At 47.5% G+C, this 26450-nt stretch overlaps 1 protein-coding gene across 1 annotated transcript in view; it reads left to right on the top strand.

The window, feature by feature from the left end:
- The window catches only part of EFCAB6 (EF-hand calcium binding domain 6), a 338133-nt gene that overhangs the window by 25025 nt on the left and 286658 nt on the right, over nt 1-26450 (top strand). The window contains exon 4 of the mRNA XM_003419798.3: nt 1439-1505. Within this exon, the coding sequence (XP_003419846.2) occupies nt 1439-1505 (67 nt within the window). The remainder of the gene's footprint in view (nt 1-1438; nt 1506-26450) is intronic.

Raw genomic sequence — 26450 nt, forward strand, 5'->3', positions numbered from 1 at the left:
CACAGAATCATCAGACTTGGATTCTTGACTGGGTTCTTCTATCTTTAATTTGGGTACAGTACTTAACCCCTCTAAGCCTCAATTTCCTACTATGTAAAGTGAAGTCAATTCCTGCTTAAAACCCCTTGATGGCTTCCCCTTGCCCTTAGTATAAAGCCTAGACTCCTTGTCATGGTCCACTGCAGTTACCAGGGCTGGCATCTGCTTCCTTCTCTGAAGTTACCCCACTGCATCATGCCACCTCCCTGTCCTGGCCCCCAGGATGGGCAGCAACCCTGCCCCTCAGGGCTTCCGCACCAGCCGTGGGCTCCCTTTGCTGTGGTTGGAAAGCGTTTCCTCAGAGTGGATCAAGTCTTGCCGTAGCTTGAAGGATCACCGTTGTTACCCATCCCATCCAAAAGAGCTGTCCCATCTCCCGATCCCACATCTATCCCTCTGCTCACCTTTATGTTCTTCCCGGCACCTGTTATAATCCCAGCTTACATTGCTTGTCCCCTTATTTGCTGTGTTGCTGTCACTAGCATCAGGCTTTTTCAAGCTTGAGGGCGGTGCCTTGCTCACCACTGTGCCCAGAGCCTGGTATATAGGGGTCACGGGATAAATACCAATAAGCGAAAGAAATGAAGGGGCACCAGTTCTGCCTGTAGCTCTTTACATCCACCTCGGTGTCTCCCCCAGACCCTGCCATTTTGTTCCAAAGAGGGGCTCTGCAGTAGTTTGTGCTTGGCAGCCAATGAAAAACCCTGTGGAGCACTCTGACACATGTGGGGTCACCATGGCAGCAACTGGTGGTTTTTGGAAGTGGTTTATAGATGTACAGATAGTTTAAGATAAAAAAGAGTTAAATTCCTAAGAAAAACCAGATAGAGTCAAGGGTGTGGTATAGATACGCACATCCCCGTGAAGTCCTTTATGGAGCAGCTTACAGTGTGCCCACCCAGAGTGGGCTCTGAGCTCCACAGCAGCGGGGGCCTCATGGAGCAGCACAGGGCTAGGAGCAGAGCCCGAATCCCGGTGCCGCCACTCACTGAGAGAGGCTTCGGCTGCCTCAGTCTCCTCTGCTGTGAAGTGGGGATGATAATGGCACCTACCTCACTGGGTGGTTGTGAGGATTAAATGAGATGAGGCTTGCTAAGGCTTGGCACATAGTAAGAGCTCATTTTGCGTCAGCTCTAATTATTTAATTCCCACACTACTAATTATTTAATTCCCACACTACCCTGTGAGGGGTAAAAGTAATTATATTTGCTTTTACATATGAGGAAACTGAGGCATTGTGCCCAAGTGCATGCTTATGGCAGATGGTAGTGCATAAGAAATGCCTTGCATTTTAAAATAATTTATTTAAAAATGCTTATAATTTTGATTTATGCTTGTTACATGTAAATGTTTATTTGGTTAAATCATTTTAACAATTTTTTTTTTTTTAATTTTTAAGGGAATCTGGGAATGAAATGAATCAATCCCGGACATTAAAAGAACTTGAGATCCAACTGGGAGACAAGGTAATCTTCCATCATTTCCCCCACTTTAGCTACAAGTGATGGTTGGCTGAGGTAGACGATGCAGAATGAACCATGGCTTAGCACCTGACTCAACCAGCCTTCTCGGAACTGCGTGTGTGGGAGCCTGCGCCCGGACTCCCAGGGCTCCACCTGAAGTCTTGGGAACCGCGTGTGTGGGAGCCTGCGCCCGGACTCCCAGGGCTCCACCTGAAGTCTTGGGAACCGCGTGTGTGGGAGCCTGCGCCCGGACTCCCAGGGCTCCACCTGAAGTCTTGGGATGTGAATCCCTTTTGTATTAACTTCAAATCATTGTCAATAGTGCTGCCTTTTCTGTTTTTGTCTAAGATGGAAGAAGGTTTTCGTTTTAGCAAGAGGAAACCACTGCTTTTCAGCAGTGAATGCCGATCAAGAGCAGCAGGGTAAGAATGACCAGTAAAACTCCGAGTGATGGATATGTAAGCGCACCCACTCCTCATTTATCGACTGTTTTGTTATCTGACATTGCGCATTTATGACAAAAGTAAAAAATCTACTACACGACTTTTGCGCAATAATGACGTACATCTGGCAGTAATGAATGGAAAGGTGTGAGGTGAAAGTAATGCTGGGTGTGATGGTTGAGGTTATGTGTCAACTTGGCTGGGCCATGATTCTCAGTGGTTTGGCAGTTATGTAATGATGTAATTTGGCAGTTATGTAGCGATGTAGTCATCTTCCATTTTGTGATCAGATATGGTCATCCACTGTTTTCACATAAGGTTGATTTTTGCATAACGACCTGGTCCTGGTTTTTGGAACCTAACTGTGTCCATAAGTAAGGAGTGGGTGTATTGACTAATGTAGTCACAAAGGCTACTACTACGTGTTTAGAAAAAGAACACATAGCTCCATTCCTTCTTGCTGAATATGGCTAGCCATCATAGTGTGCTCAGGAGGGAGGAGACAGTCTGCTTGCCATTCAGGGGGTGGCAGTGGGCTCCTTTTTAAAATGCATTTAAGCCTGTCAGTTACACGAGCAGTTTGAGAATCATGGTTTAATTTAATTGATTCAATGTGTCGATTTAAAATGTGACAAATTTTCTTTCTTTTTTGAACTTGTTTGAGATTTTCATACATTTCAAAATCAAAACTAGCAAGAAAGTCACAAAATGTTTGTCTAAATTTCCTTGGCTGATGCCATTAGCACCAGAAAATTCCTCTTATTATGATTTTTTTTTTTAGCATTACATGCCCCTACAAACCTAGTTTCACTGTAGTTTATATCAGTAGAAAACCTGGCATAATTATTGCCGTTTCTCCTATGGCCCTTTTGTTATTCTGTAAGAAATAGGCAATGTGAGTAATATTATGTTGGTATGGTATTTCCCTTTTACTTGGCTCTTCATAAACTGTGTTAATCATGAAATACCTCTAGGAAAGTGAATGCTTTATGACAATCGTCACACCAATGTAAATACTGTCCTGGAGGTGGTGTGAAGTGTATAAACACAGGCCAGGACTGTCCCTTGCCAAAAATCAGGCCGCGATGAGCATATCTAAAAGGGAACGCCATTGCTATGTGTCCTTTTGCTCAAATCCTTTTTATTCTAGCTTCTGCTTCCATAGAAACCTTCCCCACTGTTTTTTTTAAATTGTGCTTTAAGTAAAAGTTTACAATTGAAGTCAGTTTCTCATACAAAAACTTATACACACGTGGTTATGTGACCCTACCTGCTCTCCCTACAATGTGACAACACAGTTCTTCTCTCCACCCTGTATTTCCCGTGTCCATTCAACCAGCTCCTGTCCCCCTCTGCCTTCTCATCTTGCCTCCAGACAGGAGCTGCCCACGTAGTCTCACGTGTCTGCTTGAATTAAGAAGCACACTCCTCACCAGTATCATTTTATGTCTTATAGCCCAGTCTAATCTTTATCTGAAGAGTTGGATTCAGGAATGGTTTTAGTTTTGGGCTAAAAGAGAGTCTGGTGGCCATGACCTTTGGGGTCCTTCCGGTCTCAGTCAGACCATTAAGTCTGGTCTTTTTACTAGAATTTGAGGTCTGCATCCCACTTTTCTCCTGCTCCGTCCGGGATTCTCTGGTGTGTTCCCTGTCAGGGCGGTCATTAGTGGTAGCCAGGCACCGTCTAGTTCTCCCAGTTTCAGGCTGATGGAGTCTCTGGCTTATGTGGTCCTTTCTGTCTCTTGGGCTCATATTCTCCTTGTGTCTTTGGTGTTCTTCATTCTCCTTTGCTCCAGGTGTCTTGAGACCCCCTCCCCACTGTTAAGAGTGAGGTTAAACCAATGCGGCTTTCATGCAGCTTTGTAAGAACAGAGGTGAAGCTAAAAGGCTGAGGAGCGGCTGACTGAGTTAACACTAAACTCCCTTGTGGCTTCAGATCTCCTCTGTGTGTGTGCTGGCCCGCATAAACCACAGCACAAAGTCCACCTCCCACCCGGCCCGGGCAGACAGGTGGGGTGGACGAGCCTGACCTTTCCACGCGATCAGACCTGGCTTCAGTCTTGGGGCACTGTCGTTTACTAGCCTGGTGGCTTTGGACAAGTGCTGGTCATTTGGTTTTCTCATCTGTTAGTGGGGACAGCAACACCCACCTTCAAGCGCTGTCATGTGGCTTTAAAATGTTGAGTGTGAAGCACCTGGGGCACTCAATAAATGCCAGCTATTACGATTATGATCATGGCTATGGCTTCCTTTGAAGTACAGGTAGGAGCACAAATGAATCTCGTCCCTTTCCACCCCCCAAAAATAAACAGAACAAAACAAATACCCGCCTCAGCTGTTGGCTGCCAGCTGCAGCACATCCTTGGTGAAGACCTCGATGCTGCGAAGGCCCACACACCCACGTCGGGGGCGGAGAAGGACACCTAGACCTCTTCAGGTGAGGCTCTCCTCACATGTATGTTGTCGTTGGCTAGGTGACCGCTGGGAACGAGACAATGCGGATTATTTTAATTATGAATCCACATGGCTTGTCTGAACCAAGACTGAATGCAAACAACTGAATTTTGGGAGTCAGTCTTGACTAAATTCACGAGCGGCCTTGCCTTCCTCAACCCACAAATAATTCGCTGTGGGAACCCAAAACGGACCGAGCCATAGTGCTCACGTTTCCCAGTTGTCTTCTTCTGCAGTGAGCTTGGCCCTTGTCCGGTTTCTCAGCCCCTCTGCCTTCACATGCCTGCAGACTCTCCAGCTACGCTCAAGTTACGCTCAGTATCCAGTCAGATCTCAGGCCCCTGAGCCTTGTTTTCTCCATCAGTCAAAGGGAGGCTGACTGGATGGTCCCTGGTCCCTCCTCTCCATCTTTTTTTTTTTTTTATTATTGTTTTTTAAATAAAAGTTTACAGATCGAGTCAGTTTCTCGTACAAAAATTTATGTACACCTTGCTATATACTCCTAGTTGCTCTCCCCCTAATGAGACAGCACACTCCTCTCCGTCCTCTAATTCCTTGTCCTTTCGGTCAGCTTCTGTCCCCCTCTGCCTTCTCATCTTCCCTCCAGACAGGAGCTGCCCTCTCCATCTTTTGGTGATTGTGCTCCAGGAACCTACCTGGAAAGGCTGCCGTCTGCTTCCACGGGGCTCTGCATTTGGGGGAGGGGGACGCCCTCTGGGCCCAGGTGACCCTCAGGCCACTGTCTTCAGGCTCTGTCTGGTCCAGCATCTGGTTTAATATGCACATAGACTCCACTCAGCAGGCACTTTGAGTCCAGTGAGCACCACCCTTGACCTTGCTCTCTTGGCTCTTGTGTTCCATTTCCCTCACAAATAGCACCTGCGCTTACATCTGGCTCCTCTTGCATGCCTTTGGCATTTTCTCGGCTGGTTATGGCTCTTGAGTTCTCGCCTCTTCAAGTTCTTTGCTCTGTTCTTGGCTGTGCTCTTATGGTCTTCTAGAGGAGGCAGCATTTAGCAGGACTCAGCCTCACCTGGCCTTTCATTCCAGACTCTAACCTCCTAGGGGGGCCTTGGACAGGTTTCTCGCTGTTCTCAGTTTCCTGTTCTCTAATATGGAGGCAACATATTAGAGAACATTAGGTGGTTACAGGAATGAACAAGAGTAATACAAGTGAAGCCGCTGGCACATAGCAGATGCTTAATAAAGGCTAGTCCCTTCCTTCACCGATGGGCCAATCAGTGTCAAGCACTACCAAGACCCTGCCTGTGGTAGGTTTCACCTGCCACCAGGTGGCACCACCTCCACTGCAGAGGTGTTTGGATGTGCTCCCTTGTGAGAAACAGAAAACCCCAAGGGCTTAGCTAGCTTGAACGATAAGGGATTTTTTATCTCTCCTGAGAAGTCAGGAGGGAGTGCGGGTCCAGGGTTGGCCAGTGATGTCATCAGCTCCTCGGATTCGTGCCATCCCTCTCTGAGTTTCAGCCCGTTTCCCCTCCTGGTCTCCAGGAGGTCACCACCTTTCTGTGTGTAATAAGCGGGTGCTGTGGTGTCAGACTTTTTCACAAGTGCCATTTCTTCCACTCTGACTCTTTGTAAACACTGAGAAGCATCTCCCCATGTCTCACAGCCTAGAATTACGTTCTGACCCAAACCCGTTACCAGCAGTGGAATTGTTCCGCCCCAAGTGGCCTAGTCCAATCCTGACTGCCCCCTGGGGTGGTGCTGGGCCTCCCTCTCCTGAAGCACAGGGCGCCCCAGAGAAGTGAAGGTGTCTGAGCAAAATGGGAAAGGAAGGCTTTTGTTAGAATGGTGAGGGAGGTAGAGGTGAATGGATTTGGGGAAGGCAGCCAACAGTGCCTGCTTCAGCCACCCTCTGAAAGGATCCACTGAGGCCACTGGGCCTGAACCTTTTGGACACTAGTGTAATTTCTTGGATTTCGCCAGCTCTAGTGATAATCATACCTAGCACTTACTGAGAAGCCCTGGGGGCACAGTAGTTAGCCCTCGGCTGCTAACCAAAAGGTTGGCAGTTTGAACCCACCTGGTGGCTCCATGGGAGGAAGACCTGGTGATCTGCTCCCAGCTTAGCTGTCAAGATTACAGCTGAGGACACCCTATGGGGGCAGTTCTTCTCTGTCACAGGAGGTCGCTGTGAGTGGAAATCAACTCGAGGGCACCTAACAACAACAACAGGGCACTTACTGGGCTCTGTTTTAAGTACTTTACTGTATTAAATCATTTAATTCTCAGGAGAACCCATGAGGCAGGTGCCATTTTATCCCACACTGATAGAGGAGGCAGCCAAGAACAGAGGCTGGGCAGTCACACAGCTGGTAGGTCGGTGCAGAAGGCACAATTTAAGCCTTAGCGGCCTGGCTCTGGAGTCCTTGCCCTTAACCGCTGAGTCACCGTGCCTCTTCCGAGGGCCACTTCAGGAAAGGCATCGATGCTGACTTTGTATTTAGCAAATGCGACCCCTTGTTATGCAAGTAGGGTCTGGAAGTGCCTGTAGGTGGATCCCGCCCATCACCAGAGAAGGCTTTCTGTTTACCATGGCCTTACGAATAGAATCCAGGCGTCATAGAGTCCAGGCGTCCATGCCGAGTGTGTTTGTGCATTTCCTACCACAGGGGCATCTTTTCGTCCATGCAGTCTCCTTCAAGTGGGCATCTGGGAGTTTTCTTTGCTTCCTTCTTTCTGGCCTCTCCTGCTCCTCCTCGCTCCTCAGTCTTTCATGTCCTCCGACCCCCGCCTGCCTGCAGGGCCCAGCTCCTTCCTGGCGCAGTGGCAGTGTCCGAGGCCTGGGACTTGGCTTCTTCAGCTCCTTCAGGATGAGGGACCTGCCAGGAAATAAAGGGACTAAAGCAATCCTTCACTGTGTTGTTGAACTAACCAAGTTTTGGTCTCTTTACTCTGTTTTATTATGTACCAGCTGAAGGTGGAAGTGAACGAAAGAGGTAACAAAGAAAGGAAATCTCATCTTGCCACTTTTGGTTTGTAAACTACGTCCAGAGAATTACTGGGAAATACGAAGTGACTTCGACCTGTATGAGAACATAATATGTGTTTCGAAATGTTATGGCTCTTCCCCTCCACCACCCCCAAATCTGTTCTTTAGTGGACTAGAATTCAAGAATGTGTAATTTAGTTAAAAAGTAGAAAAAGAAACAAGAAGGAAAAAAAACCCACCAAATCCAATCTCCCCCTCCTCACCCCCGACTATTTCCTCTTACACCACATCACTACTCAAGTCAGAGAAACTCTTTTGAGCCTGGGCGCCATGATGTCAGAACATCTGGTTGGCCCAATCAGCCATGACTAGTGTGTCCGTGGACACTGAGTGATCCAACACAAGTTTTTATGGCTCTACCCTGGTGCCTCGGAGTTGTATAGACACAGCCTTAGTCATTTCAGAAGCAATTAGTAAATAATTATAGGTGCCAAGCTGCTTGCTTGCTGTGTAATATCTTCTTAAAGAAGAGACAGAGTGATGGGTAGATTCTTTTTCTTAAATAGGTGACTTTTCTTAAAAAAAAAAAAGAAATTAAAAAAATTATTGCTTGAGGAATAAAGAAACCCAGTTGTTAGAATCACAGCCATTTCGTAAACGTACCTTCGGATCACAACACCACATTAGCATGAGCGAATGTGCTGGAATGCAGTCTGTTTGGCCAATAAAAAGGCTGTGTGAGGCTCAAAACAAGGCCATTTACTAAAACATACAAGCTTTCTGGTTAAGCTGTAATGTTCTCCTGATCCCACTTTCATCAGCTCTACTTTGGTGCACTCGGTATTAATTGCCTATTGTAGCAGGTATTTGAACACATCTCCTCTTTCATCCGAAGAAAATATTAGCATATCGCAGAGCTGTTGGGACAGATTGTATCCCAGGCACTTTTTCCTCCCTGCAGAAAAGCCTATCAATCATGAGTGAATATAGTGATTAATAATGTCACAGCTTTTACCCGCGTGTCTGCGTGCAACTAAATGAAGAGTAGGGCTTACATCTTGATCTGGAGAATTTCACATCACAAAATAATCAGCTGCCATTTTATATATAAAAAAAATATATAGAAAATACTTCTGCCCCAGGACCTATTTTTGGTTGCTCTATTATTTTTTTTTATTATTAATTTGCAAAAGCCTTCATCAGGAAACTGCAGCAAAGAGGCTGTTACATGAGAATTGGCAATTATTTCAGGCTTGGTTTATCTTTGCTATTATTATTTTTTAATAGCGGCTCCCTGCATGTGGCAAATGAACAGCACAGTTCATAGGGGCAGATGCTTGACGTGGTCACGGTGGAGAGAAATACGCCTCCACCTATTACAGCTGTGTGACCCTGAGCAGGCAGTTGAGGTGCAGTTGGGGTATAGTGAGGAGATGAGCCCTGTGGCTATTTTGTGGAGTTGTGTTTCTCAGGGCAGTTGGGAGACATCAAGGTGTTACTATTATTATTAGGTGCCATTGGGTTGGTTCCAACTCATAGCGACCCTGTGTATAACAGAATGAAACACTGCCTGGTCCTGTGCCATCCTCACAATCATTGTTTTGCTTGAGCCTGTCATTGTAGCCACTGTGTCCATCCACCTTGTCGAGGGTCTTCCCCTTTTTCGCTGACCCTTTACTTTACCGAGCACGATGTCCTTCTCCTGGGACTGGTCTCTCCTGATAACATGTCCAATGTACATGAGACGAACTCTTGCCATCCTCACTTCTAAGGAGCATTCTGGCTGCACTTCTTCCAAGACAGACTTGTTCGTTCTTTTGGCAGTCCATGGTATATTCAATATTCTTCGCCAACACCACAATTCAAAGGCGTCCATTCTTCTTTGGTCTTCCTTATTCGTTGTCCAGCTTTCCCATGCATATGAGGTGATTGAAAACGCCATGGCTTGGGTCAGGCTCACCTTAGTCCTCAAAGTGACAACAAGGTAGGCTGGAGAAAAATATGGAAGTATTTGAAGGGCAGGCTGTAATCCTAATGCAGGCGAGGTGAGGTGCATTGAGGGTTTTTGACAAGGGGGTTATGAGATGGGAAGGGAGGCGCTCAGGAGATTGCTGTCAGCAGTGTAATGGTGGAACCTGATGGGACAGCAGCTGGAGTCTGAGATCCCCATTACCAGGCCTTTGAAACAAAGAGTCACCTTCGTTATTGAATCACCTGCCTTTGTGGAGCATCTACTGGCGCGTGCGGAACACCATGTAACTACTAGAAATACAAAGAAGACTGAGATCTGGTCCTTGCCCTCCAGAAATCTAAAGTCTGCTTGCACAAGCACACGCAATAAGTTTTAGTGGTTTAGAAATTTGTTTGTTGGGTGGTATATCACCTTGACCAGTGAACAGGTACCTGAACCACTGTAGTTTATTGAGTGTGCTTGTTATTTTACTAAAGGCAGTTGTGTGATGTGGAGAGTGCAGGCTGTCCCCAGGTTACAAACGTCCACAGCCCCTACTGGCCCTTTAATACTCTGTAAATTTGCCCTCACTTTGAAAGGATTTTTTTTTGAAAGGATTGAAGCAACCCCTACTCGAAGCCAATCCTTTATCACAATCCCCTTCACTTGCTTCTCGTGGAGCTTTTAAATCACGGAGGAGGCTCCAAGCCTCTTCGTGCGCTAACCAAACCCAAACCGAACCCACTGCCATCGAGTCGATTCCGACTCATAGCGACCCTATAGGGCAGAGTAGAACTGCCCCGTAGAGTTACCGAGGAGCGCCTAGGCGGATTTGAACTGCCGACCTTTTGCTTAGCAACCGTAGCACTTAACCACTGCGCCACCAGGGTTTCCTTCTTGCACTAAAGTAAGGCTAAGTAAGAACAGTATGTACTGTTCCCACTCCCCTACAAATTCGACTTAAAGGCTTAAAGACACAGGGATGGATCTTGTTCGTAATCTGGGACTCTCTGTATATTCTGTAAGATTCGTGAGAGGAAGTCACCACCGATGGCTGATGAGGCCACAGGGCAGTATCTCTGGAGGAGGACAGGCTCGAGCCTGGCCTTAGAGGAAGGCTGCGACTCCAGGTGGTTTGCACACACTAGGAGCTCATTTGGTCTTAGAGTTAATGAATGAACAGAAGAAGCAAGGCAGGAAGGCACAGAGTGGGTGTTTGGGGGCATCAGGTGGATCTATTTTCGAAGAGGAAAGATGTCTGTGGGGTTGAGGAGACATGAGTGGGCACGCCCCTCCAACTCCACGCGCACCAAGTAAACTGATGATCTTCCTCCCCAACCCTGCGCCGTGTTCTGCATTCTCCATCATGTCCGTTCAGGTCACCAAGCAGAAAACTGGGCACCATTTTTCACTTCCATTCCCCCTCCCTATCGTAATCGCCAAGTCCTACTGCCTTTATCTCCTAGAATTTGCCCCATCTTCTCCATCGCTGTTCCTCTCATCCTTGAGGAGTCGTAGTTTGCTTTGGCACATTCTGGGCTCAGAGAAGGCCACTGTCTAGAAACCTGTGTAATGTGTCTGTATTTGTCTCACCCTAGTTAATATCCAGAGGAACTCATGTTTGGAGGAACTCCACTTTTGGAAATGCTGGATGAGATGGTAGACAAGGTCCTTTTCTACTCTGAAATGTGGTTTCGGTCTAGTTCTTAGGTTAGGTGGTCTCTGGCTGCCTTGTGCCTTGGCAAAGTGCCGTAGCAATATGGCAGCCTGCAGCATTGGCTGAAGCATTGGCCCTTCACCTGAACAATCTTCTTTAATTTGCCTGCCTTTCTTAAAGCAGGACCCTTTGCCATGATGCCCAAACAAAGATGAAAGTGAGAGGAGAGATGGGAAATATTTCTTATGGACCAGTCACCCTTTTTAAGCCCTAGTGCTTTGGACTTGGGGCTTATTTTCAAAGCTGTCTCAAAATTTCAATGGATGGATAGTTTGTTTTTAGAAGCCTTGAAGCTGTATGTTGCAGGTAAGCATTTTAACAGTGAAAATCACACATGGGGACAAGCTTACATCATCTGTAGGGTACATGATGGCAAGTTTCCCTCTTCACCTTGGCTGCGAGGAAGCCTACAACCAGATTTTTGCTTGGTCTTAGCAGCTATGTTACTTTTAAGGTTGCTTTAGCTCTTTTTTAGGATCGTATTTGGATGTCTTTTTATGTGAGCTTGTTCCGTTTTTGGTAACGGCAGGGTATACATATGTTCAATAAACACGCGTGTCGTTGCTGGCCTGTGGGGGCGGCACCAGAGCACCGGGCGGTGGGAAGGCGAAGCCTTTGTTAGGAGGTAAGCAGAGCCCTGCTGCTTCTCCTCCCACATGTCCCCAAATTGAAAGTTTGTGTTTATGAGCTTCTGAATGTAGTCTAATTTTTTCCTATCTGGTTTGGCTCATCTCTACCAGCTGGTAAATAGGAAATGTTCACGGTAGGAAGCCAATACTCTGCAGAGTGTAAACAGATGGAATTGATATAAAGTGACAAGTTAGACTGTGCTATTGAGAATACAGAGCCAAAACCAAGAACATAACAGTCAAGCTACTTATTTCGTTCCAGTTCATTTAGTCCTGAATAGCGCCTCGTATCTGCACAGCTGTGTTGTTCTTTTTTTTCCCCCCTTTTCTTTCTTCTGGGTTGATAATGACAATTTCAAAGAAAAACTTTAATTAAAGATTTTATACAAAATAGCCAAAAGTAGAATAATAAGGAAAATGAGCATTGGTGTGTATATTGTAAGAGACATCCTTTTTTCGTGGTTTCATTTAAAAAATTTACTTCATAAATTTAAAACAGATCTAGGAGTGGTGACGGAGAGGTGCCGGGCTGGCAGAAGGGGTGCTGCAGAGTGGAGACATCGGGCTGCTCAGTGCCCCCTCCCCAGGAGGTCCAGGGGGAGGCGCTCGCAGCTCTGGTTCCTGACCCCTTCGTACTAGAAACTAGGAGAGAAAACGTGGCTCTGAGTGAGGAACTGAACAGAAGACAGCTAAGTAGGAGCCAGTAAGAGTAAAATTATAGAAGCTCCAAGAATGCTCTGGCAGTCCGCTCCTCTGGGAAGGGCCACATCACAGCCAGGCCTGTTGTTGCAGCTTTTGGCTGCTTTCAAGTCAGCTGCAGACTCATGGCAGCCCTATATACAACCAAACGAAATGCTGCCTAGTCTTGTGCCATCCCCATGATGGGTTGCGGATCAGACCACTGTGATCCATAGGGTTTTCCTTGGCTGATTTTTTTGGGGAATAGATTGCCAGGCCTTTCTTCCTAGTCTGTTTTAGCCTGGAAACTCCACTGAAACCTTTTCAACATCATAGCAACACCCAAGCCCCTACTAAGAGATAGGTGGTGGCTGTGCACTGGGGTCTCCTGCGTGGGAGCCAAGAATTCTGCCACCAACATCCCTCTAAAAAAGAAAACCCAAAAAACAGTTGTTCCCAAGTTGATTCAGACTCACGCTGACCCCACGCGTGTCTTCAGTGGCTGATTGTTCAGAAGGAGATTGCCAGGCCTTTCTTCTTGGTCTGTCTTGGTCTTGACGCTGGAGTGGAACCTGTTCACCATCATAGCAACACGCAAGTCACCACTAACAGAGAGATGGTGTTTGCACGTGGGGTGCATTGGCTGGAATCGAACCCAGGTCTCCTACGTGGAGGGTAGGAATTCTACCACTGAACCATCAGTGTCCCTCTGAAACAAACAACAAAACAGTGCCTGCTGAGTCTGTTCTGGCTCCTGGCACCCCTGCGCGTGTCAGAGTAGAACTGTGCTCCACGGGGTTTTCAGTGACCGATTGTTCCGGAGGAGATCACCAGGCCTTTCTTCTGAGACACCTCTGGGTGGACTCAAAACTCCAGCCTTTTGGTTAGCAGCAGAGTGCGTTAACTGTTTGCACCACCCAGAGGGGAGAGATTTTGCAGCCTGGGTGGTCATATTTATTTGGGTTCACAGCTTTCCTTCCTGCAGCTCAAAGTGCTATAAAAAGAATTTTAAACAAAGAACTATGGAGTAAGAATAGCATCCGCTGTTAGCAGTTTATTGAACCATCTGAACCCAGTGGGGTACAGACACGAGCAGTTAGATTTTCCTGCTCTCGTTGCTATCAGGCAGACATGACTAAAGCTCATATTTTCTTCCCCTCAGTCTATCTCAGGCAGCTTTCCTGGCTTTCTGGTCACATTTACATGTAAAAAGCCCAGTCCAGGCTAGTCCAGTTTGAAGCCTCCAGCCCATCGCCTGGCTCAGTTCTCCCTTCACCTCCCCTCAGTCCTACTCTGAGGACCTGCAGCACGGTGGGGCAGGGCCTGCCCTGTTGCTCCTCCTCCTCTCCCCCTTTCTGCTTCCTTTCTCCTGTAGTGCAGTGTGTGGGGCCCTGGAAGCAGTCTTGGGAAAAAAGGCCCTCAGCTGGTGTTCTCTCTCCACAGCACCTCCAGGCCAGGCTGACCTACAGGGCGGTGCTTTAGGGGCCTCTGTACCACGAGCTTTTCAGCTGAGGAGAGTCAGCTCTGGCTTAGCCCCTCTGAACCTCCTCAGCTCTCACTCCTGGTGGTCCACCCCACATCCTTTTGCTGCTCTGGGCCTCTCTCCTGATGCACAGCCCCTGGGAGCAGGACACCTCAAGCCTCTCTACCTGTTTGGAAGTCCCATTAAGCTCCAGGGAAGCTCATGCATCCTGTTCATGCCAATGTAGATGTGCAGGTGGCTTTCATCGGCCCCTCCTGCTCTGCTGTCTCTGTTCAAGTCTTAGCTCCTTGCCTTGGGAAGGTGCAGAGCAGATCACTGGGTGCACAGCCCCAAAATGAGATGCCTGTCTTCCCTTCTTGCCGGTACCTATCTCTGTACAAAGATTTGCTTGCTTTACCAAAGCTGCTTCACCATGAATGCTGTAGTCACCCTATCCATCCATCCATCCACCCATCAACCACCCATCCACCCATCATCCATCCATCACCTATCCACCCATCCATCCATCCATCCATCCATCCATCCATCCATCCATCCTTCCTTCCTTCCTTCCATCCACCCATCCACCCATCATCCATCCATCCATCACCTATCCATCCATCCATCCATCCACCCATCATCCATCCATCCATCACCTATCCATCCACCCATCCATCCATCCATCCATCCATCCATCATCCATCCACCCATCATCCATCCATCCATCCATCACCTATCCATCCATCCATCCATCCATCCATCCATCCATCCATCCACCACCCATCCACCCATCATCCATCCATCCATCCATCCATCCATCCATCCATCCATCCATCCATCCACCCACCCATCACCTATCCGTCCATCCATCCATCCATCCATCCATCCATCCATCCATCTATCTATCCACCCATCATCCATCCATCCATCACCTATCCATCCATCCATCCATCCATCCATCCATCCATCCATCCATCCATCCATCCATCCACCACCCATCCACCCACCACCCATCCATCCCTCACCTATCCATCCATCCCTCACCTATCCATCCATCCCTCACCTATCCATCCATCTGTCCATCCATCTGTCCATCCATCTGTCCGTCCATCCATCCATCCATCCATCCATCCATCCATCCATCCATCCATCCATCCATCCATCCACCACCCATCCACCCACCACCCATCCACCCATCACCCATCCACCCATCACCTATCCATCCATCCATCCATCCATCCATCCATCCATCCATCCATCCATCCATCCATCCACCACCCATCCACCCACCACCCATCCATCCCTCATCTATCCATCCATCCCTCACCTATCCATCCATCCATCCGTCCATCCACCCACCCACCCACCCACCCATCCACCCACCGTCCGTCCGTCCGTCCACCCATCCATCCACTCATCCGTCCGTCCGTCCATCCAACAAATAATTTGTTGTGCCAGGCTCCGTTCTGAGCCCTGGACTCCTGCCTACTCAAGACATTCCCTCTCTTAGGCTGGGTGGTGGGGCTGTGGAGGGGGAAGAGGAGGTGACTCAGGGGAGTAGTGTCACTTTGGCTACATAATATTTTCTGAAATGGATGTGTCACCGTGGCTATTTGGAACTTTGTCTTCAGCCGTTGATCCCAGTCGGCAGTTATCATACCACCTCTTACTGAGTATGTTCCCTGTTTGAGGCACCTCACACAGGAGCTCATTTCATCTACTCCACACATCGATACATTACCTTTATTCATTCCCATTTCACAGAGGAGGAAACTGAAGCTAAGTCAGGTGGCTTTTCTAAGGTTACCTGGGTAATATATGTGGAGCTGGGATTGGAAGTCTCATTTCAGAGCCTGTGACTGTGACCCACAGGAGCTTTGTGGAGAGGAGGAGGGGCAGGGTAAACCGTTTGACATGCTGGGATCGTCCATTCGGGGTCCCTCCAGCCCAGCGCAGTGTGATGCAGTGTACAGTGGGGCAGAGCACTGTCTTCCCCACTCTCCGGCTTTAATTCTCAAGATCAGACATTCTCTGCTTCTGGCAGAAACACGATTGTGCCCTTCAAAAATTCATCTGAATGTATCTATTTAATATTTCAACTTAAATTTTGCTCCCAACTTTTCTTTTGCAGCCATCACTTCCTTCTTTCACTTCACTTCTATTGAGATGGGGCTTCATTTCTTTGTTTGAAATGTTAGGTGAACGAGTCCTGGTTTACGCGTCCATACTTAGGAACCTCAAAGCTTTCTGTCCTGCTTTTCCCAGCCCTGCTTTCCAGACCGCAGAATCTCATGTTTCTAGTCTATCCTCCCTGGGGTTACCTTCCCTCCATCCGTCCATCACCACCAGGCCCCGAGCGTCTACTAGACTTGCTGGTGGGGAGGCAAAAGGTCAGGTGATGCCCGCCCTCAGTGTGTGAGTGCCAGCTCTGGGGAGGCCGTGCAGGCTCATTGCCCTGAAGTGTAGGGATGGGCGGTGCATTGCAGGGCTGGGACGCAGGTGAGCATCAGGGAAGAGGCAGGAAGTGGGGAAGAGAACACTTGGGGACGACCTCTTCAGAAAGCCCAGGCCCACTTCCTAGCTCCTGAGCCTTTTCATTTAAAGTCGTTAACTGTAGCTGTTTTGTTTTGTTTTTGCTTGTCTTTTCAAATCCTCAGTGCTTTTCCTTGTATTTGTGCAAGACAAAGCTCTCCTGACCCTTTATTCAGATATAAGTGAAGGAGGTACAGGGGGAGTAAAGCAGGGGTCCATAAACTTTTTCCTACCAGATTGCACCTTCCTTCAGCTTTGAGGGCCAGACCAAAAAACAAAAACAAACCAAACCCGTTGCTGTTGAGTTGATTCTGACTCGTAGCGACCCCACAGGACAGAGTAGAAGTGCCTCATAGAGTTTCCAAGGAGAGGCTGGTGGACCATTCGGTTTGCAGGCCAACACTTAACCACTATGCCATGAGGTCCAGACGGACCTAATTACTCAGCCCTGGCCTTGGAGTGTGGAAGCAGTTGTAGACAGCATGTAAGTGAACAGGTGTGGCAGTGTTCCCATATAATTGATTTATAGATAATGACATTTGAAATCACATAATTTTCATGTCGCAAAATATTATTCCACTTTTGACTTTTTTCCAACCATTTAAAAATGTCAAAACCATTCCTAGCTTTCAGACTGCCCAGAAATAGGCAGCGGGTAGGCTTTGGTATGTGGGCAGTGGTTTGCAGCACCTGGGTTGCAGGAAAGGGAGTCAGGGCTCGGTAGGGAGGGGGTGATGTCACAGAGAAGGGAATGACATCATACACAGGCCATGAGGTAGAGGAGACCAGGTGTGCACAAGTCCTGGGCTATGGATAAGTGTGCTTGGTATATGTGAGAAAGGCCCAGGAGGCCTGTAGCTGGAGCACAGGGAGTTGGGGGCTGAGGTATGGGCGGAGGAGGGCCTGAGCAGTGGGCTCAGATCACCCAGAGCCTTGAGGCTTGATAAGGACTTCTCAGCACTTGGGAAGAGAGCCTGACCTGCCCGTGGGTTCTGAGTATTTCAGTGTGGCTGGAGCTATGCTGGAGGGGTAAGAGTGAGTGCTGTGGGGGGCGGAGCTGGGGACAGGGCAGTACGTAGGAGACTGGGGGCAGTTGGCTCTCAGTGCAGACTTGTCCGCTCACACTAACAGCGTCCTGGTTTCTTCTCTTCGTTCCTCTCCTGGCCTCTTCTCTCTTTCTGAAGGAGCCTGGGCACGAGGCGGGGGGTGAGTGGCATGGTCACTGTTGTTGGGGGGCCCTTAGCCATTTTATCCCTGTATACTTTTTCCTCCATCTCGTATGGAACAAGTCTTATGCACCACAGCCCTAAATCTCTTGCCTTTGATAAGCCTCACCATCTGCCGCTAAATTCTCCAGTCCTCGCCAAACTTCAGTCTGACAAATGATAAGAAACTTGGAGACACGCCTCTGCTGGGTGTACCCTGTGCCAGGCGTGCTGCTTCCCGGCTCGACGCTGGAGGGCCATATGGACTGCGTCGGGGTTTTAAAAAAGCACATCGCTCACGTCCTCCGTGTTACCAGAAGGGGTGAGCTGGGATTCACAGCAGCCAAGGTGCTGAGATTTTATTTGGCCCCGGGAGCTCTGGGTGGCAGCACCACCATTCTCTCAGACAAAGTGATGGTGCAGTGGAGCCTGGACGCCAAGGAGCGATTCCACCCCAGCTGGTGCCGTTCCTGCCCTTCTTCCCGTGGTAGTCCCAGTTGCAGATATTCAGGTCGTTTGAGCCAATGTTGTCTAGTCCTTAGAAATGGAAGATGGGTATAGCTTTTAGCATGGGGTTTCACCCATAACAGACATTCAATTACTATTTTTTCTATTGTTATATTTTTGTCATCATTTTCTGAATGTATGGACCAGTCGTCTGAGGGGTATTTGCAGACATAGAACAAGGCTTCCCCAGATTGTGGCTTTTTTACAAGTGGGTGAAAAGAAGATGGATTCAGTCATTCATTTAGCCATCCGAATTTTTACTGAACGCCTGCTCTGTGCCTGATGCTGTTCCAGGCCCCAGGGATGAAGCGTGACCAAAACCCTGCTCTCAGGTGGGGAGACTGACGATAAAGACAGACAAAGATTATACTAGGTGGCGAGAAGATAAAATGACGGGGAGCTAATTTATACAGGTGGTCAGGAGACTTTTCTGATGAAATGACATGTGGCCGAGATCTGAAGGAAGTGAGGGAGTGAGCCAGTGTGCGTCTGGGGGAAGAATGTTCCAGGCAGAAGGAACAGCAAATACAAATGCCTCAGGCAGGTGGAGCCTAGCACACCTCAGGACCAACAAGCAGGGCTGAGTCGTGCGGGGGTGAGGCCAGAGAGGTGCCAGGAACCAGATGGGGCCAATCCCTGTGGGTTATGGTGAGGCTTTGCCTTTTATTCTGAATGGGGTGGGAGCCACTGGAGGGCTTTGAGCAGGGGGAGAGTGTGCTCTGATTTACATTTAAAAAAGATGTTGTCTTAGGCTGGGTTCTCTAAAGAAGCAAAACCAGTATATATATATATATATATATATATATATATATATATATATATATATATATAGTAGAGAGAGAGATTTATATCAAGGAAATGGCTCACGCGGTTGTAGAGGCTGTAATGTCCTAAATTCATGGGTCAGGAAAGAGGCTTCTGCTGATTCACGTAGCGGAAGGGGCTGGTGAATCTAAGATCATCAGGCCGGAGAGCAGGGCTGTTGGTCATAGGCTGAGATTGGCAGGTAAGCTGCCAGCTCAGGTCCCTAGAACTGGAGGTCAGATGAACAGGAGCCAGCTGCAGGATCCAGAGCGAGCAAAAGCCCCTGAGCCCTGTCTGAATGTCTGCCCGCACTGGATGCAGGCCACATGCCCAAGGAAACTCCCCTTTAACTGATTGGCTACTCACAGCAGATCCCATCATGGGGGTGATCATGTATCAGATCTTAATGGTGAAGTGATCACAACATTATACGACTGCCGAAGCACAGAGAATCATGGCCCAGCCAAGCTGACACGCAGTCTTAACCATTACAGATACCTTGGCTGCTGGGTGGAGAATAAGCTGTGGGGTCCACTGTGGATACCCAATGGGAAACTACTGTGGTAGTCCGCGTAGAGTGTGAGGTGGAGGTGGTGGGACAGGGTTGGATTCTGGGAATGATCCGAAGGCCGGGCCGATAAGCTCTGCTGATAGACTGGATAGAAAACCCATTTGCAAACCAAACCCATTGCTGACAAGTCAATTCTGACTCATAGCGACCCTACAGGACAGAGTAGAACTGCCCCACAGGATTTCTAACGAGCGGCTGGTGGATTCTAACTGCCAACCTTTTGATTAGCAGCCTAAGCTCTTAACCACTGTGCCACCAGGGCTCTAGACTGGATAAAAAGATAGGGGATGTTAAAAAAAAAGGATCTGGGTAGGAGTTTGCTGTTTATTGGGATGAGAAGACTGGGAGGAGCAGCTTGGGTTTGGAGCTCTGAGATGTCTGTTAGGCGATCACAGTGGGATTCGGAGAGACAGTGGTGTCCTAACTGGGCTCAGGAAAGAGGCCAGGACTGGAGACATACATTTGGGTGTCACTGGTTGATAACTCCAGCAGAGGACTGGACAAGCTCCCCGGGGAGTGAGTGTAGTTCGGGAAGCTGTCTGAGAACTGCGTCCTGAGGCACTCCAGAGCTCTGAGGTTGGGGAGATGAGGAGGAACCAGGAAAGGAGACAGAGAAGGAGAAGCTAGAAAGGCTGGAGGAGAACCGGCGAGAGGGGGGATTGGAAGCCAAGGTGGAAAAGTGATTCAAGAAGGAAGGAGCAATCAGCTGTGTCAGCTGCTTCTGTTGGGTCAGCAAGATGAGGACTGAGAATGGCCATCGGTTGTGACAACCATAACAGGACAGTTTTCGTGGAGTGGTGGGGGCAACACTGAGTGGGATGATTTTTAGACAGTGGGAGGAGACAGACTGGAAACAGAAAGTGCAGACAATCCTTCTTCACCTTAAGAGGTGATTTCTGTAAGAGGAACCAGGAAGTGGGGCAGTGCCTAGAGGATGAGGCGAGCCAAGGCAGGCAGTCCTACTTTCTAAGAAGGTTTATTGCTATGGGAATGCCTTAAGAGGGAGGGGAAACTGAGGATGTGGGAGCAATTCCTGAGTGGGTGAGAAGGGGTGAGGTACAGAGGACACAGGGACTTGGTGGCTGTAGGTGGGGAGCCCGACCAAACAATGTGGGTTCAGGCAGGCCGTAGATGTGGTGGGCAGCAGGGGAGCGTTGCCTTTTAGTTGGTTCTATTTTCTCTGCAAAATTGGAAGTAAGGTTACCAGTGGAGAGACTGAGAAATTGAAGGTTCGGAGTCTGGAGGAGGTGTGGACGACTGTCTGGAGTGGACTGTGGCAGTAGAGAGGATTACCACTGTCCCCTGTCTTGGTGGGAGTGGTCACAAGTTAGGGGAGTTAGGTGAGCCTGCTTGGTGGTACTTGTCTCTTCAGTCACATCAGGCCATTGGATGTAGGTTTGAAATGGGCAGTAAGTTTGGATTTAACCGGGGTTAAGGTTTTACCAGGAAGATATTTACCTGTGTTTTATTGACTGTGCAAAGGCATTTGACAGTGTGGAGCATAACAAATTATGGGTAACATTGCGAAGAAAGGGAGTTGTGCTTAATTAATTGTGCCATGAGGAACCTGTACATAGATCAAGAGGCAGTCGTTTGAACAGAACGAGGGGATACTGAGTGCTTAAAGTCAGGAAAGGTGTGTGTCAGGGTTGTATCCTTTCACCATACTTATTCAGTCGGTATGCTGATTCAATAATCCGAGAAGCTGGACTTTATGAAGAAGAACAGGGCATCGGGATTGGAGGAAGACTCATTAATAACCTGTGTTATGCAAATGACACAACCTTGCTTGCTGAAAGTGAAGAGGACATGAAGCACTTACTAATGAAGATCAAAGACCACAGCCTTCAGTATGGATTACACCTCAACATAAAGAAAATAAAATCCTCACAACTGGACCAATAAGCAACATCATGATAAACACAGAAAAGATTGAAGTTGTCAATGATTTCATTTTACTTGCATCCACAATCAATGCCCATGAAAGCAGCAGTCAAGAAATGAAAGGATGCATTGCACTGGGCAAATCTGCTGCCAAAGACCACTTTAAAGTGTTAAAAAGCAAAGATGTCACCTTGAAGACTAAGGTGCGCCTGACCGAAGCCATGATGTTTTCATTTGCATCATGTGCATGTGAGAGGCAGACAATGAATAAGGAAGCCTGAAGAATTGTGGTGTTGGTGAAGAATATTCACTGTATCATGGACTGCCAGAAGAATGAACAAATGTGTTGTCATGGATTGAATTATGTCCCCCCAAAAATGTGTGTATCAACTTAGTTAGGCCATGATTCCCAGTATTCTGTGGTTGTCCTCCATTTTGTGATGGTAATTTTATGTTAAAGAGGATTAGAGTGGGATTGTAACACCCTTACCAGGTCACATTCCTGATCCAATGTAAAGGGAATTTTCCTGGGTTGTGGCCTGCACCACCTTTTTTTTTTTTTTTTAATAATTTTTATTGTGCTTTAAGTGGAAGTTAACAAATCAAGTCAGTCTTTCACACAAAAACCCATATACACCTTGCTACACACTCCCAATTACTCTCTCCCTCCACTGTCTCTTTTTGTGTCCATTTCGTCAGCTTCTAACCCCCTCCACCCTCTCATCTCCCCTCCAGGCAGGAGATGCCAACATAGTCTCAAGTGTCCACCTGATCCAAGAAGCTCACTCCTCACCAGCATCGCTCTCCAACCCATTGTCCAGTCCAATCCATGTCTGAAGAGTTGGCTTCGGGAATGGTTCCTGTCCTGGGCCAACAGAAGGTCTGGGGGCCATGACCACTGGGGTCCTTCTAGTCTCAGTCAGACCATTAAGTCTGGTCTTATGAGAATTTGGGGTCTGCATCCCACTGCTCTCCTGCTCCCTCAGGGGTTCTCTGTTGTGTTCCCTGTCAGGGCAGTCATCGGTTGTAGCCGGGCACCATCTAGTTCTTCTGGTCTCAGGCTGATGTAGTCTCTGGTTCATGAGGCCCTTTCTGTCTCTTGGGCTCATAATGGCCTTGTGTGCTTGGTGTTCTTCATTCTCCTTTGATCCAGGTGGGTTGAGACCAATTGATGCATCTTGTATGGCTGCTTGCTAGCGTTTAACACCCCAGAAGCCACTCTTCAAAGTGGGATGTAGAATGTTTTCTTAATAGATTTTATTATGCCAGTTGATTTAGATGTCCCCTGAAACCATGGTCCCCAGCCCCATGCCCCTGCTATGCTGGCCTTCGAAGCATTCAGTTTATTCAGGAAACTTCTTTGCTTTTGGTTTAGTCCAATTGTGCTGACCTCCCCTGTACTGTGTGCTATCTTTCCCTTCACTTAAAGTAGTTCTTATCTACTATCTAATTAGTGAATGGCCCTCTCCCACCCTCCCTCCCCCATCTCGTAACCACAAAAGAATGTTTTCTTCTCAGTTTAAACTATTTCTCAAGTTCTTATAATAGTGGTCTTATACAATATTTGTCCTTTTGCAACCGACTAATTTCACTCAGCATAATGCCTTCCAGGTTCCTCCATGTTATGAAATGTTTCACAGATTCCTCACTCCATGTTATGAAATGTTTCACAGATTCCTCACTGTTCTTTATAGATGCGTAGTATATAGATGTGAATATACCATAATTTATTTATCCATTCATCTGTTGATGGGCACCTTGGTTGCTTCCATCTTTTTGCTATTGTAAACAGTGCTGCAATGAACATGGGTGTGCATATATCTGATCATGTAAGGGCTCTTATTTCTCTAGGATATATTCCAAGGAGTGGGATTGCTGGGTTGTATGGTAGTTCTATTTCTAGCTTTTTAAGGAAGCGCCAAATGGATTTCCAAAGTGATTGTACCATTTTACATTCCCACCAGCAGTGTGTAAGTGTTCCAATCTCTCCACAGTGTCTCCAACATTTATTCTTTTGTGTTTTATGGGTTAATGCCAGCCTTGTGGGAGTGAGATGAAATCTCATTGTAGTTTTGATCTGCATTTCTCTAATGGCTAATGATCGTGAACATTTCCTTATATATTTGTTAGCTGCCTGAATGTCTTCTTTAGTGAAGTGTCTATTCATATCTTTTGCCCATTTTTTAACTTGGTTATTTGTCTTTTTGCATTTGAGTTTTTGCAGTATCATGTAGATTTTAGAGATCAGGCGCTGATCAGAAATGTCATAGCTAAAAACTTTTTCCCAGTCTGTAGGTGGTCTTTTTACTCTTTTGGTGAAGTCTTTGGATGAACATAGGTGTTTGATTTTTAGGAGCTCCCAGTTATCTAGTTTTTCTTCTACATCCTTTATAATGTTTTGTATGCTGTTTATGCCATGTATTAGAGCTCCTAATGTTGTCCCTATTTTTTTTTCCATGATCTTTATCGTTTTAGATTTTATATTTAGGTCTTTGATCCATTTTGAGTTAGTTTTTGTGCATGGAGTGAGGTATGGGTCTTGTTTCATTTTTTTGCAGATGGATATCCAGTTATGCCAGCACCATTTGTTAAAAAGACTGTCTTTTCCCCATTTAACTGTTTTGGGGCCTGTGTCAAATATCAACTGCTCATATGTGGATGGATTTATGTCTGGATTCTCAATTCTGCTCCATTGTTCCATGTATCTGTTGTTGTACCAGTACCAGGCTGTTTTGACTACTGTGGCGGTACAATAGGTTCTAAAATCAGGTAGAGTAAGGCCTCCCACTTTGTTCTTCTTTTTCAGTAATGCCTTATTTATCCGGGCCTCTTTCCCTTCCATATGAAGTTGGTGATTTGTTTCTCCATCTCATTAAAGAATGTCATTGGGATTTGGATCGGAATTGCATTAAATGTATAGATCGCTTTTGGTAGGATAGACATTTTCACAATGTTAAGTCTTCCTATCCAAGAGCAAGGTATGTTCTTCCACTTATGTAGGTCTCTTTTGGTTTCTTGCAGAAGTGTACTGCAGTTTTCTGTGTGTAAGTCCTTTACATCTCTGGTAAGATTTATTCCTAAGTATTTTATCTTCTTGGGGGTTACTGTAAATGGCATTGATTCCGTGATTTCCTCTCCGATGTTCTCTTTGTTGGTGTAGAGGAATCCAACTGATTTTTGTGTGTTTATCTCGTATCCTGATGCTCTGCTGAACTCTTCTATTAGTTTCAGTAGTTGTCTGGGGGATTCCTTAGGGTTTTCTGCTGCACCACCTTTTATCTCTCAAAAGATAAAAAGAAAGGGAAAGCAGACAGAGAGTTGGGGACCTTATACCACTAAGAAAGCAACACCAGGAGCAGAGTGCATCTTTTGGACCCGGGGTCCCTACGCCTGAGAAACTCCTCGACCAGGGGAAGATTGAGGACAAGGACCTTCCTCCAGAGCCGACAGAGACAGAAAGCCTTCCCCTGGAGCTGACGCCCTGAATTTGGACTTGTAACCCACTAGACTATAAGAGAATAAATTTCTCTTTGTTAAGGCCATCCGCTTGTGGTATTTCTGTTATAGCATCATTAGATGACTAAGACATCTGTCTTGGAAGAAGTTACAACCAGAATGCTCCTTAGAAGCGAGTATGGCAAGACTATGTCTCATACACTTTGGATGTGTTATCAGGAGGGATCAGTCCCTGGAGAAGGACATCATGCTTGGTAAAGTAGAGCATGAGCGAAAAAGAGGAAGACCCTCAACGAGATGGATTGATACAGAGGCAGCAACAGTGGGCTCAAGCATAACAATGATTGTGAGGATTGCACGGGACCGGGCAGTGTTTCATTCTGTTGTGCATAACGTTGCTCTGAGTCGGAAACAAGTCATAGCACCTAAGAACAACATGGTTTTGCCAAGCGCAGTGGTGGTTCAGTGGTAGAGTTCTCGCCTTCCATGCAGGAGACCTGGGTTCAGTTCCAGCCAGTGCCCTCATGGACAGCCACCACCCGTCTGTCAGTGGAGCCTTGCGTGTTGCCGTGAACAAGTTTCAGCAGAGCTTCCAGAGTAAGGCAGACTAGGAGAAAGACTTGGTGAGGTACTTCCAAAAATCAGCCAGTTAAAATGGTTCAGAGCAGTCTTACCCTGTTACCCACAGGGTGCCGTGCGTTGGGAGCTGACTCTGAGGCAGCCACGAGCAGCAGGGTTTTGCCAGGAGAGTATGATGAAGGAGCGGGGAGGGAGTTGAGCGGGTACGCTAGAAGGGATTACAAAGATGGAGTGTGGACCCTACTTCAGGCTAGGAAGGAAGTGAGGACGAGAGGAAGGGAAGAAGTGTGAACAGGTGGTGGGAGCAGCAGGTGGAGGTGCTGGGAGGAGGAGGGTTGTTAGAGATCAGGCACTCACGGCACTGAGCTGGACAGATGGGGGGTGGCTGAAAGTGGGCCTTGGTTTTGGGGTTTGCAGCTGTTGGGAAGAACAAGGCCTGGGGTTTGAGCAGGGGAGTGGGTGCTTTGGAGGAAGAAGCTGTCTGCAGCCCCAGGCTTGGTGGTTCCAGGTTTGCCTTCCTGGGTCAGGTTTCAGTTAGCGTGAGAGAGGCAAGGGAGCAGTCCGAGAAAAGGCAGAGGAAATAGGGGATTTTGATGAAAAGGAAGTAAACCCGTTCATTTACGTTTTCCCAGAGCTCCTTTCTTGAGGAGTGCTAACTTTCCACAGAACCTGGGCTGGACTTGGATGTGATCAGACCAGGGATGGTACAAACAGGACCCTTGCAGCTTGTAGCCCCTTGCCACTCCTCACCCACAGTCCCCGTGTCCCGTCTTCACATCCTTCCTTGCAGACTGGCCACCTGTTTGGCCTCCACCATGGAAGCTCACTGCCTGCTCTTCCCCCGCCCTGCCCTTAGCCATCCGTCCTATGAGATGTCACCTCCTGCATGAAGCCCTCCCAGATCACTCTGGCTAGAAGTGTTTGTTCTCTTCTCCAAAGGCCCACACACCTCCTCTGTCTTCCTCCTTTGGCCACTTGGGTCTTGTTCCCAGTGCCCAGTCCCGGGGAATATTATTTCCGCGTTTTATCTTCCCTGCTGGGAAGTAGCCTAGTGTGGCTGAAGGGTAGACCTGAGTTTGAGTCCCTGCATCTTTGCTTCCTAGCTGTGATGGGTAGTTCAGGT

Source organism: Loxodonta africana, chromosome 4 (genome assembly GCF_030014295.1).
Source record: "Loxodonta africana isolate mLoxAfr1 chromosome 4, mLoxAfr1.hap2, whole genome shotgun sequence".
In the NCBI taxonomy this organism is placed as follows: Eukaryota; Metazoa; Chordata; class Mammalia; order Proboscidea; family Elephantidae; genus Loxodonta; species Loxodonta africana.